This window comes from Aquarana catesbeiana, linkage group LG06 (assembly GCF_042186555.1).
Source record: "Aquarana catesbeiana isolate 2022-GZ linkage group LG06, ASM4218655v1, whole genome shotgun sequence".
Taxonomy (NCBI): Eukaryota; Metazoa; Chordata; class Amphibia; order Anura; family Ranidae; genus Aquarana; species Aquarana catesbeiana.
In genome coordinates, this window is record NC_133329.1 from 187,377,958 (window position 1) to 187,391,559 (window position 13,602).

Here is a 13,602-nt window from a genome sequence, read left to right on the forward strand (position 1 = left end):
GGAGGTAAGCAAAGAACACTGTTACTCTGCCCCATTGCCAACATTTTAGGACTGTCGGCTGGTATTTTTGGATAGTCCCAGGCAAAGGGAGCCCTGTCATGCTGCTGAGCAGAGTCTAGCAGTCGTCTGTAGGCAATCTTCAGCTTCCATTCCTGAATGGCCAGAAACTCCATATCTTCCAGTGTCTAGCGCACTTCCGAGATGTTCAGCATCTGTTCTCCATAATCCATGATTTCCTCCAACCGCCACTCCAGATTGCTCCCAAAGTCAGGGTCCTCTGACAGCTTTTTGTACAACAACCCCAGGCCACCATAGCCAAAGCCTTCCATTGGGCTGTCATTTGCTGTCCAAGGGCATGCTTGGGCTATATGGCTCCGGGGCTCTATAGCTCTCGACCACCCCTATTTCTCTGCCCAAACCAGCCTGCTTAACTCGTGTCCACTCCTTGTGTGGTTGTTCTCCCAAAAATAGCACCCACAATCTATACTGCGACCAGTACCTTTCCTGGGTGAAGAAGAGAATTTTTCCCTGGCAGCGCTGCTCTCGGTCCAGCTCTTCCTTCCAGAGTTGCTCCCAGACAGATTCATACCATCCCAGCAGGACCTGCGTTGACACTGATCCTCTGTGCATCTCTTGCATTCTCCTTACAAATTCCTTTTCCATGTCGGCTGGTATCTGTACCTCTCCTCTTATGCTAACTGGACCTCAGATCCCGATGGAAGTTTTGGATATGTTCACAGGAAGGAAGCACTACCCCACTGCTTGCCACCAATGTGACGGACCCCGGTACTCAAGAGGAGTATGTCCATAGTATAAGCTTCTTTTGCCTGGTAACAGAACAATGCAAGATACCGCAGCCCACCCAGTCACAGTCGGGACACAGTGTAGGGTGGTGAAAAACATAAAAACCTGTTTATTGAAAACTCACAGAGAATTTATATACCACACAAAATCAGATAAAAGCTTGATCACATTATCGTATGCAAAGGAAAATATATACAGGAACATAACTAAGGAAAAACCAACATATACTATATGATAATTCACATCTAGCAACTAAGATCTGACAGTGATATAATAAACATGAGGTAATTAACTAGGCCCTTAAACAAACCTAGCTGACCAGACCATTTGGCACCTACAATTCTGAATACAAAGTACTGTACAGAAACAATAGGGGATCCAATTAACAATGGGAGGAAGACACTTAGGAGGCACACTATAGGAGAGACCTACTTACAATAAATACATTGTGGCAGGCGACCCCAGTGGTTTAAACTGATAACATTACCATCTACAGTCATTGCTAGTTTGAGGCATAACGGCCCCAAACATGTATATGGAACCTCCAGTTCCCATAGTCTGTGTGTTCTGGGGAGATATGGAGTTGAATCTAAAGCAAGACCAATCTAAGGGTCCCCCAAGCATACACCTTCCAAAAGTAGTGTTCCCTTAAAAGCCAGGACCCATAGTCAGTAGGCAAGAGGCCACCCTGCAGTCCCCTCCAAAAGCCCCTGTCCTGGCTGGATCTGTCACACAAATACTGTAAATGCTACTCTCTCTGGAGAATCAAGTTGCTGTGTAGATACATTTGGATTGGAGGAATTTGCGGTATACAGTATGCCTGCCAGCACACCTGTTTCCACAATAACACTAATAATTACAATAATAATTATTAGTCATCATCCATTATTTACAACCATAATCCACTGGAGCACAGAAGGTGCTGTTCACCCTGATGTTCAGGAAGTGTTTCTCTATATCCACTTATTTGGTTTGATTAATCTGCACTTGCTTGCTGCCTGGAGTATTCCAATTGGGTCCTGGAGAAGGATGGGAGGATACTGTAGATGTGTACCTGTAATGGGTACTGAATGCACAAGAATCCATGTCCTGGGAGTACTTACTCTAAGTACTCTCTGACCTCTGCTACTATGCAGGGCCTGAACATCTGGTGAAAGTGTTGTTCAGCTAAATGGTGGTGGTTACAGTATCTGAACACAATAATATTGTAGCACTGTGGTAAAAATTATCTAATATGTACCATATTTTAAATGTAGGTCACTTTTAAATGCCAATAAACATAAACAGGTTAGGTATCCCTGCACATTTTATAAGTAGAAGAATACTTTTAGAGCTATCATTTTGGTTAAACTGTAAAGCGATGAGCTAAAACATTTAGTGCCTCCTATTTACAATTTTGATTATTAAGGTTTTCTGGAGTTTTGCAAAGGCATGCTGTTTTTTAAGCTGGGTATATTTAGCACGATCTAAGATCCAGGACAGGGCTCAGCAGGGCAGAAGACATGGGTCAACAGGGTGAAGGACCGGGGTCAGCAGGGCTGAGGACAGGGGTCAGTCACCACTGGGCACTCAGCAGAGCTCTTTCTTCCTTTCCTGCACTGTACACAGAGGCAGCAAAATCTTCTCAGATCCTCCAAACACAGCTTCGATCTGCACAGGGGTCAGAACTGCAACACAGTGGCCAGCTACACACTGTGCAGATTGTAGCTGTGTGTAAACCTATTTCAGTTTCAGCTATGTGGATTGTTTTTTATTCATTTTTTTTTTTTTTGGTTGAACTAGATTTGTGCCTTTTTTCAATCTGACTAGCTATGTAACTATGTGCTATGTGGTTTGGAGCCAAAGGGGAGTTCTCAGTGTCTGTGCTCAGGCTGTGTACAGTTCAGGGATGGCAGATGGATGGACACAGCCCACCCCAGCACCCCCTTAGATCCGGTGATGAACCATTGTCCTCTACTATCACCACTTTTGGCTATCAGAATGAGGAAGAATATGCTAGTATATAAGGGAGGATGTAGATAGTGGAAGTTCTTACAATCTGTAAGAATGGACACAATCAATCTATTCAATCTATTAGGGGGAGAAAACAAATGGTGGAAGGGCTTACACAATTAGACTATAAAGAAGGATAAAAAGTGAAACAGCTTACATTCGATTGGAGAGATCTAATAATTGTTTAGGGTATAAAGCTGGGTATATCGGTTCTCAGTGTTTGAGCCAATGGGGGACAGAAGCAGCATCAGACCGATGCTACATCCAGTTAAGTAAGTATGATTAAAAAAAAACAAACAAACCCATACTTCTCTTTTAATTCATTTCTGGGGAGGAGAGTATGTGTTGCTAGTGAGGGAGGGGCAGAGTTCACTATATGCTGCAATGTGTATAGCAACAACATAAAGACCTAGGTAGGTGGAGGAACAGAAATTTTTCTTCCACTACATTTTAGCAATGGATAGAACTTTACCTGCTTTTTATGAAGCATAATAGTAAAAGGCAAATGAGATAAACAAAGAACTTTAACAGTACTACAATGAATAAGTACAATGAATAATGCCTAAAACAATGTCACTACTTCAGATTCTATAAAGAAAACATGTCTAGGAAACAGATTTAAATGGACATGCAAAAGAGGGGGATTTTCACGGTGCAAATAAATTAAGTATACGGAAAAGCTGTATATCTTTTCTCTTTTTTTAAAAGAACAATTTTATTGTTTACATTTAAAAGACACATATATTATACCAGGTAAATTCATTTTGACAATACAATTAAAACAAAGTGGTCAAAAAATAGGGAATAACAAGAAAGAATATACACTACAGGTTCACAGATGGTAATTATTGCATACTAGCCCGACATGTTTCGCATTTGTCGCTTTCTCAAGGGATATGCAACTATATAGTGAGTCATCCAATACTTTTAATGTTTCTACAAAAAATAGAAAAAAGAGGAAAAGTTTTTGTATACATACATAAATATTTTTCGGTATTGATACAACATTAACTAGCATGAAAAAGTACGTGTTGTCACTCTGAAGTGTCCATAAAAGGCTTACCCCCGGAGTTGACCCTATGGAATCTCGTCAGAACCGGCATATACAGACGCAGCCAAGCATGACAGCAAGGGGGCTTAAATGCAACCACAGGGAGCAGTAAGGAGAAGCTGTTGTATAGATAATAGGTATTCAGTGTCAGAAAGAGATATCGTTATGCAAGGGGTTAATTGAATTTAAGAGAAAATCAGAATCAATTAAATGACACTTACGCCGAAGGTTAATTAGAGCTGCACCCAAAAATGCAGTTGGTCAGCGAAAGTGATAAAGTGATGATTACCAGGAGTGTTTGAATAATGAATATATTAAAGCTAAGGAATGAAATAAGAACAAGAGATATTGTCACTACACAGAAAAAATGAGGCTAAATAATTTAAGTTAAGAAAGTATTTGTAGGCAGATAGTAAGAGTAGTACTGTCATTTGGCATAATAACGTAACTATGCTCAAGGTACAAAGATTTTTACTCAGTTTGAAAAGAATATATATACAAAGTTAGGACTCCACAAGAGTTCAATAGATACATTAGAGAAGAAAGTATATAGGCGTGGATATAGGGCAAGGTATGGTGTATGACACCAGTCACATTACCTTGCCTGAGTCTTGGCTTACATCCTCCGGCGCTGGCAGACATAGCTGTCAGATTAGCCGGTTTAAATACTGCTCCCCATCGAGCCGGCGTGTGACGTTGCCGGCTCGAGGCGGACGTAATGGCGCCAATGCGCATGCCCAAGGGACCAAAAACCCCGCCCAGACTTCAAGTCCCACAAAGCACCACGCCGGTGGAGGGGGCCGACATGCGCAATGCCGCGCACAGCGGCTCCTCCCGCACAGGAGCCGCGTCACGGGGCGAAGGGGGCGGGGGAAGGGCTCCGATGGTGCCCATCATTTTTAAGGCCTATCACAAAGGTATCATAGACAAGAACACGTGGGATTACCTCAATGTAAGGGACCCACGAATTCCTACTTTTTATGCCTTACCAAAGGTACACAAATTCATCCTGGAACCTCCAGGACGTCCCATAATATCTGGTTGCCTTTGTTTGACGGAAAATGCCAGTTGCCTGGTAGACAACTATTTACATCCCCACGTTACCTCTCTCTTTTCCTACATTAAAGACAACATAGATTTATTAAGAACCATCGAAGGTATCTCACTTTCACCAGGCACCTACCTAGTTGCACTGGACATTGAAAACCTATACAACACTATTCCCCATAACAAGGGCATCGAAATTGTGAGTAACCATCTATCTGAGAGAGGTCCCTCATTTGAGAAATATAATGGATTTGTTCTAGAACTTCTCAACTACATACTGAGACATAACGTCTTCATGTTCAATTCTTCCCACTACCTCCAGGTGCAGGGGGTTGCGATGGGGACCAAATGTGCCCCATCGTATGCCAACCTGTACCTGGGGGGGTGGGAAAAAGATCTTTTTTCCAGGGACGACTTGACCCATTTACTGGAAAAGGTAGTTTCCTGGTATCGCTACATAGACGACGTGTTGCTATTCTGGTCCGGGTCAGAAGGAGAATTTGAAAGAATTCTTTAGATTGATTTCCATTAATAACTTCAATCTTCGTTTCACTATGGAACATAGTACAACTGCAATTAACTTCCTTGATCTCACTATTTCAATTGACGCCAATGGAAAATTAGACTCTTCACTTTTCAGAAAACCCTCGGCTGGGAATACTATTCTCCACGCGGATAGTTCACATCCAGGCCCCTTGCTGAAGAGCATTCCCTATAGCCAGTACTTGCGCTTAAGACGCAACTGTAGCAAGGACGCAGATTTTCAGACAGCAGCCAAAGATCTATACAAAAGATTACTATCCCGTGGATATAGCCACTCATGTCTCAAAAGGGCATACAATAGGGTCAAAATACAAAATAGAGATCTGTTATTATTTTCAACAAAGCCCCCCAAAAAATCCGACACGGTAAGATTGATCACCCGCTACTCTAGCCAACATAGAGAAATCAGAAATATCATAGCCAAATTCTGGCCTCTTCTATCTGCTGACTCAGCAGTCAGCAAACATATCAATCCATTTCCCGAAATAACCTATAGACGAGTTCCCTCACTGAAGGACCGTTTAGTCCACAGTCACTTCCAAGACACCTTGAAAAATAAAAAATCTCTCCACACAGGTATTTCTCCATGCGGTAAATGTGATATTTTCCGCTATGTAGAAAATACATCACAGTTTCTACTTCCTAACGGACAGTGGCACTCAATCAAATTCAAGGCTACCTGTCAAACTCCAGGTATAATCTATTTAGCTCAATGCATTTGTGGTGGCTTTTATGTCGGGAAAACGAAACGACCATTCTACAAACGAATTAGAGACCACATAAAACCCATCCTGAAAAAACAAATGGATACAGCTATTGCCAGGCATGTGGGTTTGTACCATAACTTCAACCCCAGAACCATTAAGTTCTGCGCTCTGGAGCATGTCCCGCTGGACGAAAGAGGGGGCAGTGCCGATCGGACACTGCTCCAGCTTGAAGCCCGCTGGATTTATATTCTCCAAGCTACCCATTTCCCGGGCTTGAACGAAAGCCTTAGTTACAGGCCCTTCCTCTGATTGTCAGCTGCCCATGCAACATTCCTTGGTGTCATTTTTCACTTGACACCCCATTTTCCTTGCCCACCCAGTCCCCCTCCCCTCCCCCTCCACCTTCCCTCCCCCCATGTCGTTTATACTAAATGACTTGTTCTTATCATAAATGTATTTACTTTTCACATTATACTCTGTAAACTTTGTACGTTCTGATTAATATGTATTGATGTGTAATTAGGTTTTATTAGGTAACTTTGCCTTAATGTAATTATAATTTGATCTATATGTACAACGTGTTGTTTCTTTGAAGCACCGATCGAGATTGGAGGGTTTGTGGTCCCTTCCTACTCGATCAGCTACTCCTTTGGCCCATCTTGATCGAACCGCTCTCAGCCCAGTCTTTGCTGAAACAGCGGTGAGGGGGCTGCCGCATCCACACGGACGCCCGGGGGAACATCCCTGAGATGTGCCCATTCCGCGCCGTGCATCCCCTTTGAACCAGCTTCACCGCTGGGCACCATCGGAGCCCTTCCCCCGCCCCCTTCGCCCCATGACGTGGCTCCTGTGCAGGAGGAGCCGCTGTGCGCGGCATTGCGCATGTCGGCCCCCTCCACCGGCGCGGTGCTTTGTGGGACTTGAAGTCTGGGCGGGGTTTTTGGTCCCTTGGGCATGCGCATTGGCGCCATCACGTCCGCATCGAGCCGGCAACGTCACACGCCGGCTCGATGGGGAGCAGTATTTAAACCGGCTAATCTGACAGCTATGTCTGCCAGCGCCGGAGGATGTAAGCCAAGACTCAGGCAAGGTAATGTGACTGGTGTCATACACCATACCTTGCCCTATATCCACGCCTATATACTTTCTTCTCTTATGTATCTATTGAACTCTTGTGGAGTCCTAACTTTGTATATATATTCTTTTCAAACTGAGTAAAAATCTTTGTACCTTGAGCATAGTTATGTTATTATGCCAAATGACAGTACTACTCTTACTATCTGCCTACAAATACTTTCTTAACTTAAATTATTTAGCCTCATTTTTTCTGTGTAGTGACAATATCTCTTGTTCTTATTTCATTCCTTAGCTTTAATATATTCATTATTCAAACACTCCTGGTAATCATCACTTTATCACTTTCGCTGACCAACTGCATTTTTGGGTGCAGCTCTAATTAACCTTCGGCGTAAGTGTCATTTAATTGATTCTGATTTTCTCTTAAATTCAATTAACCCCTTGCATAACGATATCTCTTTCTGACACTGAATACCTATTATCTATACAACAGCTTCTCCTTACTGCTCCCTGTGGTTGCATTTAAGCCCCCTTGCTGTCATGCTTGGCTGCGTCTGTATATGCCGGTTCTGACGAGATTCCATAGGGTCAACTCCGGGGGTAAGCCTTTTATGGACACTTCAGAGTGACAACACGTACTTTTTCATGCTAGTTAATGTTGTATCAATACCGAAAAATATTTATGTATGTATACAAAAACTTTTCCTCTTTTTTCTATTTTTTGTAGAAACATTAAAAGTATTGGATGACTCACTATATAGTTGCATATCCCTTGAGAAAGCGACAAATGCGAAACATGTCGGGCTAGTATGCAATAATTACCATCTGTGAACCTGTAGTGTATATTCTTTCTTGTTATTCCCTATTTTTTGACCACTTTGTTTTAATTGTATTGTCAAAATGAATTTACCTGGTATAATATATGTGTCTTTTAAATGTAAACAATAAAATTGTTCTTTTAAAAAAAGAGAAAAGATATACAGCTTTTCCGTATACTTAATTTATTTGCACCGTGAAAATCCCCCTCTTTTGCATGTCCATTTAAATATTTTTTGTCTAGGGATGTGGTGCCTATTCTGAGGGTGTTTTTCCCATTTTCGGAACCAAAATCCCAAATAATCTAGGAAACAGAGTTATGTTTAGATCTTTTACAAAGTTAACCATGGAAACGGTCAAAATGTACTGGCACTATTTCATAACAAAAGTAACCAACCTTGCCAAGGCTTGGATTTTTGCTGCATGTCGCTCTTCCTGTTCTTCCACTTTCCTCCTCAGGTTGTCGATTTCCAGTCTTAGTATTGAAGAATGCTCCATCTCGGAATCAAGCAGATTTCTCAGTGATCTGGAAAAGAGAAAGGACCATCAAACCATCTGTTTGAAAAAGAAGATAAAGATGTCTGGAATATTGTGTACTTTTTTATTCCTTAATCCTGGGGCCCTTCTATAAATACATTGTTATCTTTTTTATAATATTTTCCCCAAAGTGGGGTCTCCAAGCAGAATAGGCAAATATGTTTTTACACTGTTCCCCATCATTTTGTATAGACTATTAAATGCTGCTTAAAGGCCTATTTTTTGCATGTTTTGGTCTGCAATAACAATTCTCTATCCATGTTTTTAACTATTCTTTTAGTATTTTCCAAAGTTTCTCTCCTATATCCTTTCTCTACAAATCACTTAACGAAAACTTCAGCTTGTGCTTCAGAATCAAGATCACAGTCTTGTCTTTTTTTCCATCTTGGATGATGACAATTGACAACATACTTCTCACCAACATACAGAGGTGTTTAAAAACATGATGGAACAAGATATAAGAAAAATGAAAATTAAGAAGGACAGAAAAGGCAAAGACATTGGCGAAGGCATTTGAGCCTTAAAAAAAAAACAAGAATATAGTCATCTGTCTGGTAGACAAAGGAGGGGCATTATAATTCTTAATAAGGAAGATTATGGTGCAGAAATTAATTAAATATTGAATGATGTTAGCACATACAAAGAGTTATCAGGGGGTCCAAGCAATAAGTTGAAGAAAAAACTCAGAGAATTAATAAACAAAGGTGTAAAGAAGAAAATATTGAACAAGAAGACCTCTTCCCAAAAGCCTCAAAAATACACAAAAGTACCTAAGGTCCATAAAACCAAGGAGTACCCACTGGGGAGACCCAATAGTTAGTGGGGTGGACTCAATGTATTCAAGGTTGCACTATTTGACATTTACTTACAATCAGGGTTTTTTTCATGCAGAATGAGGGGAACTCTGTTCAGCCACCTCCGGCACTGGCCATGTGCTCACCACTGTCTACTATTTGTAAACACAGAAGCCTCAGTTCTGTGTCTACAAGTGACAGAGCAGAGTGCATCTCTCCCGTCGGCTTCCACATAACCTTCCTGATGAGCACTTAGAGCAGGAACAAAAAAGGAACAGTTGCCCGGTGCTGTGTGCTCATGGGCAGGACATTAGATAAGTTGGGGACAGGGGTGCAGAAGTAATTTGTGTACCAGCACTCAGACAGTGAGTTGTGGACGAGGATTCCAAGGTGAGTTGTAGATGGTGGGGTACAGGAGTGAGCTTAGGACAGGTTTGAAATGGCTATGGGAAACAATTTCTTCTGGTAATAGAAACATTTTATATTCAGATTAAAGGAGTAGCCATGGGAGTTAAATATGCTCAAAGTGTAGCCAATATTTATTTCAACAAATGAGAAGAAGTGTCCAGTAAAGAATGACCTCACTTAAAGGAGTTGTAAAGTCAGAAGGTTTTTTATCTTAATGCATTTTTATTAAGATAAAAAGCCTTCTGTGTGTAGCAGCCCCCCTCAGCCCCCCTCAGCCCCCCCAATACTTACCTGAGCCCCATCGCTGTCCAGCGATGTCCACAAGTGTCTTGGTCAGCCGAGACTCTCACTCCTGATTGGCTGAGACACAGCAGCAGTGCCATTTGCTCCCGCTGCTGTCAAACACAGTTAGCCAATCAGGAGGGAGATGGGGCCAGGCCAAGCTGCAGCTCCATGTCTGAATGGACACAGGGAGCTGTGACTCCGCTCAGGTGCCCCCCATAGAAAGCTGCTTGCTGGGGGGCCCTCAATGGGAGGGAATGACCAGGAGCACAGAAGAGGGACCTGAGAAGAGGAGGATCTGGGCTGCTCTGTGCAAAACCACTGCACAGGGCAGGTAAGTATGATATGTTTGTTATTTTTATAGACAAAAAAAGGGCTTTACAATCACTTTAAAATTGTTCAAAACATATATTGACATCAGAGGTGTAGCGTGGGTTGTCAACGCCCAGAACGTGGTAAGTAATTTGTGCCCCCTAACCCATGGACTTACCTATTCTCTGCTTGTTCAGGTCTGGTCACATGATCCCCTGTGTTAGTCAGCAGTGGCTGCAGTGGAGAGGAGAGCGCTTGACAATGGCCGGTAAATCCTGGAGCAGTGATATCACCCAGAGGGGCTGAGAGAGAGGGGGTGAGGGTGTGGAGATGAAAGAGAGGGGGGTTAGAAAAAGGGGGGCTGAGAGAGCTGGGCCTGAGAAAGAGGGGAGCTGAGAGAGAGAGGTGGGGCTGAGAGAAAGAGGGGTGAGAGAGAGGGAGCTGAGAGCGGGAATGAAGAGACAGTGGGGAGAGAGAGAGGGGGCTGAGAGAGGGAGGGGGAGAGAGGGAGGGGGAGAGAGGGGGGCCGAGAGAGGGAGGGAAGGCTGACGTATGGGGGATGAGAGAGGGGGCAGAGAGAGAGTGGAGGGCTGAAGGAGACAGTGAGGCAATAGAGAGAGGGGGCTGAGAGAAAGAGAGGGGGGCTGAGAGAGGGGGTTGAGAGAGAGAAAGGGGGGCTGAGAGAGACATGTGGGGCAAGAAAGAGGGGTTACGAGAGAAAGAGGAGAGGGTGGCTGAGAGAGAGAGAGGAGGTGAGAGGGGGGGTTGAGAGAGAGAAGGGAGCTGAGAGAGGGGATTGAGAGAGGGGGACAGAGGGAAAGGGGGATGAGAGGGGAGGGGGCCTAAGAGAGAGAGGGGGTTCAGAGAGGGGGGTGAGAGAGACAGTGGAGTGAGAGAGGGGGGCTGAGAGGGAGAGGGGAGACTTAGGGAGGGGGCTGAGAGGGAGAGAGGAGGCTTAGGGAGGGGGCTGTGAGAGAGAGGGCTGAGAGGGGGGAGATGAGAGAGAGAGACCTGTCCCTATCTGCAGTCCCTCCTCTAACCTTGTCCCAGTCTCTGTCTGCAGGTAGGTCTGTGTATGATGCCAGGTACCTTACAGTCTCCTTTTTGATTTGGGGGTGCTCTGCTTTTCTCAGTGGCTCCCTGGCAGCTTGTGCCTCCTGCCTTTCCTCATCCTCTGGGACCGGGCCTCACTGGTGATGTTGGAGCGGAGGGAAGTTGGAGTAGTCCTAGCCCCCGAAGGCACCGGGGATGCTGCAGTTGCTGCTGCTCACCTTTTCGGGGAACGGTCATAGAGGTGGTGGGGGCTGGAGCTGTTCTCTCTTCCTGGCTCTCAGGCCTGTATTCCCCCACTGATCACCTTCCCCGCAGCCTCTGTCTGCTCTGAGGGGCTGCCCACATTCACTCACCTTGTGGAGATAGATGCCCGGCCCGCACCCTGAGGACACCACTGTTTACTGCCATGCTACCGCAGTCACTGAAACTGGACTCTCCATGACAAGGGGCTTTTTGCCCCAGGACACAGCACACTCGGGATAGTGCCCCTCTAAATTTAGCGCCCAGGGTCACATCCCCGTCTGCCCCCCCACGCTACGCCACTGATTGCCATAGTGATAATTTGGGAAAGATCACAGGACACTGTGGAAATTTTTTTGAGGGACATGAACTACATAAATATGGTGTTAAATTCACGGCCAATGTAAAAAAAAGAATACATCAATTTTCTTGATTTAGTCATTCTCAAACATCAAAGGAAGCTGTGCACAAAAAATATACTTTAAAGAAAAAAATTATTACATCCCTACCAGCAGTTGTCATCATTCAAAATGGGCAATTTATGAGTATAAGACAAAACTGTGATCTTGATTCTGATTATGAAGCACAAACTGAAGATTTGGTTAAGTGATTTGTAGAGAACAGTTATAGGAGAGAAACTTTGGAAAGTATTAAAAGAATAAGCAAAAATATTTATAGGAAATTATTATTGCAGTTCAATTCTGCTCAAAGACCCCACTTTGGGAAAAAATATTACCAAAAAGACTACATAAGGGCCCCTGGATTAAGGTTTAAATAGTACACAATATTTTAGACCTCCCCTCTAAAACACAGGTTACATTCCTAAATACAATGTTTTATTTCAGATGTGGCAGATGTCTACCATGCACAGTGAAAAATAAAGAGAGAAGAAAAAGTGGGTTTCACTCCAATTGTACTCGTAAACAATATTCTGTGAAAAAAAAATATTTCAAGTGACAGCATTCACGTCACATACATATTGGCATGCCCTTGTGGGCTCCAATATATGGGAAGCACCACAAGAAAACTATCTGTCCATGTAGGTGAACATATAAATTACATTCAGAAGGGGAAAAAAAAAAACAGTGTCTTCAACAGTGTTAATTTTGTCGACTAAAATATTTTCGTTGACTAAATTATTATGATGTTAGTCGACTAAAATACGACTAATGCCGCGTACACACGAGCGGACTTTACGACAGACTTGGTCCGGAGGACCGGAGTCCGTTGGATAATTCGATCATGTGTGGGCTCCAGCAGACTTTTTTTCCCAAAAGTTCGACAGACCTAGAAATGAAACATGTTTCAAATCTTTCCGACGGACTTGAGTCCGGTCGAAAAGTCCATTCGTCTGTATGCTAGTCCGACGGACAAAAACCAATGCTAGGGCAGCTATTGGCTACTGGCTATCAACTTCCTTGTTTTAGTCCGGTCGTACGTCATCACGTACGAATCCATTGAGATTTGGTTGATCGTGTGTAGGCAAGTCCGTTCATTCAGAAAGTCCATCAGAAAGTCTGTCGAAAAGTCCGCCAGACCTAGTCCGTCGAAAAGTCCGCCCATGTGTACGCGGCATTAAACTAAAACAATTGAAATTAATTAAATACGACTAAAACTAAAATGAAATTTGACATCAAAATTAACACTGCACTACCACATAAGAATATGTAGGAGCATCTACTAAGCTGCTAAAAGAAACAAAAATAGAAAGAAAAGAAAAAGACTTTCCTTATTTATTTTTTTTTATACTTAATGTTGGTAATATATTCAGGTAATATGTGCAATGCCATTAGTCAAAAGAGTTTACAGTTTTTTTTTGTTTGTTTTTTTTATTTTCAAGTTGTACTTCTGCTTGTCAAAAAGCAATATTTTTGTTTGTTTATGAAACTTGTTTTTATGTATAAAGACGTTATATATCACAACGGCTAAATCTGTCTCT

The 13,602-nt window shown here is 43.1% G+C and overlaps 1 protein-coding gene across 3 annotated transcripts in view; it reads right to left on the minus strand.

The window, feature by feature from the left end:
• SNX29 (sorting nexin 29) overlaps positions 1-13,602 on the minus strand; it is a 2,112,233-nt gene that overhangs the window by 883,967 nt on the left and 1,214,664 nt on the right. For all 3 annotated transcript variants that reach the window (XM_073591167.1, XM_073591166.1, XM_073591168.1), the window contains one exon: positions 8,435-8,563. In XM_073591167.1, coding sequence (XP_073447268.1) covers positions 8,435-8,563 — 129 coding nt within the window. The remainder of the gene's footprint in view (positions 1-8,434; positions 8,564-13,602) is intronic.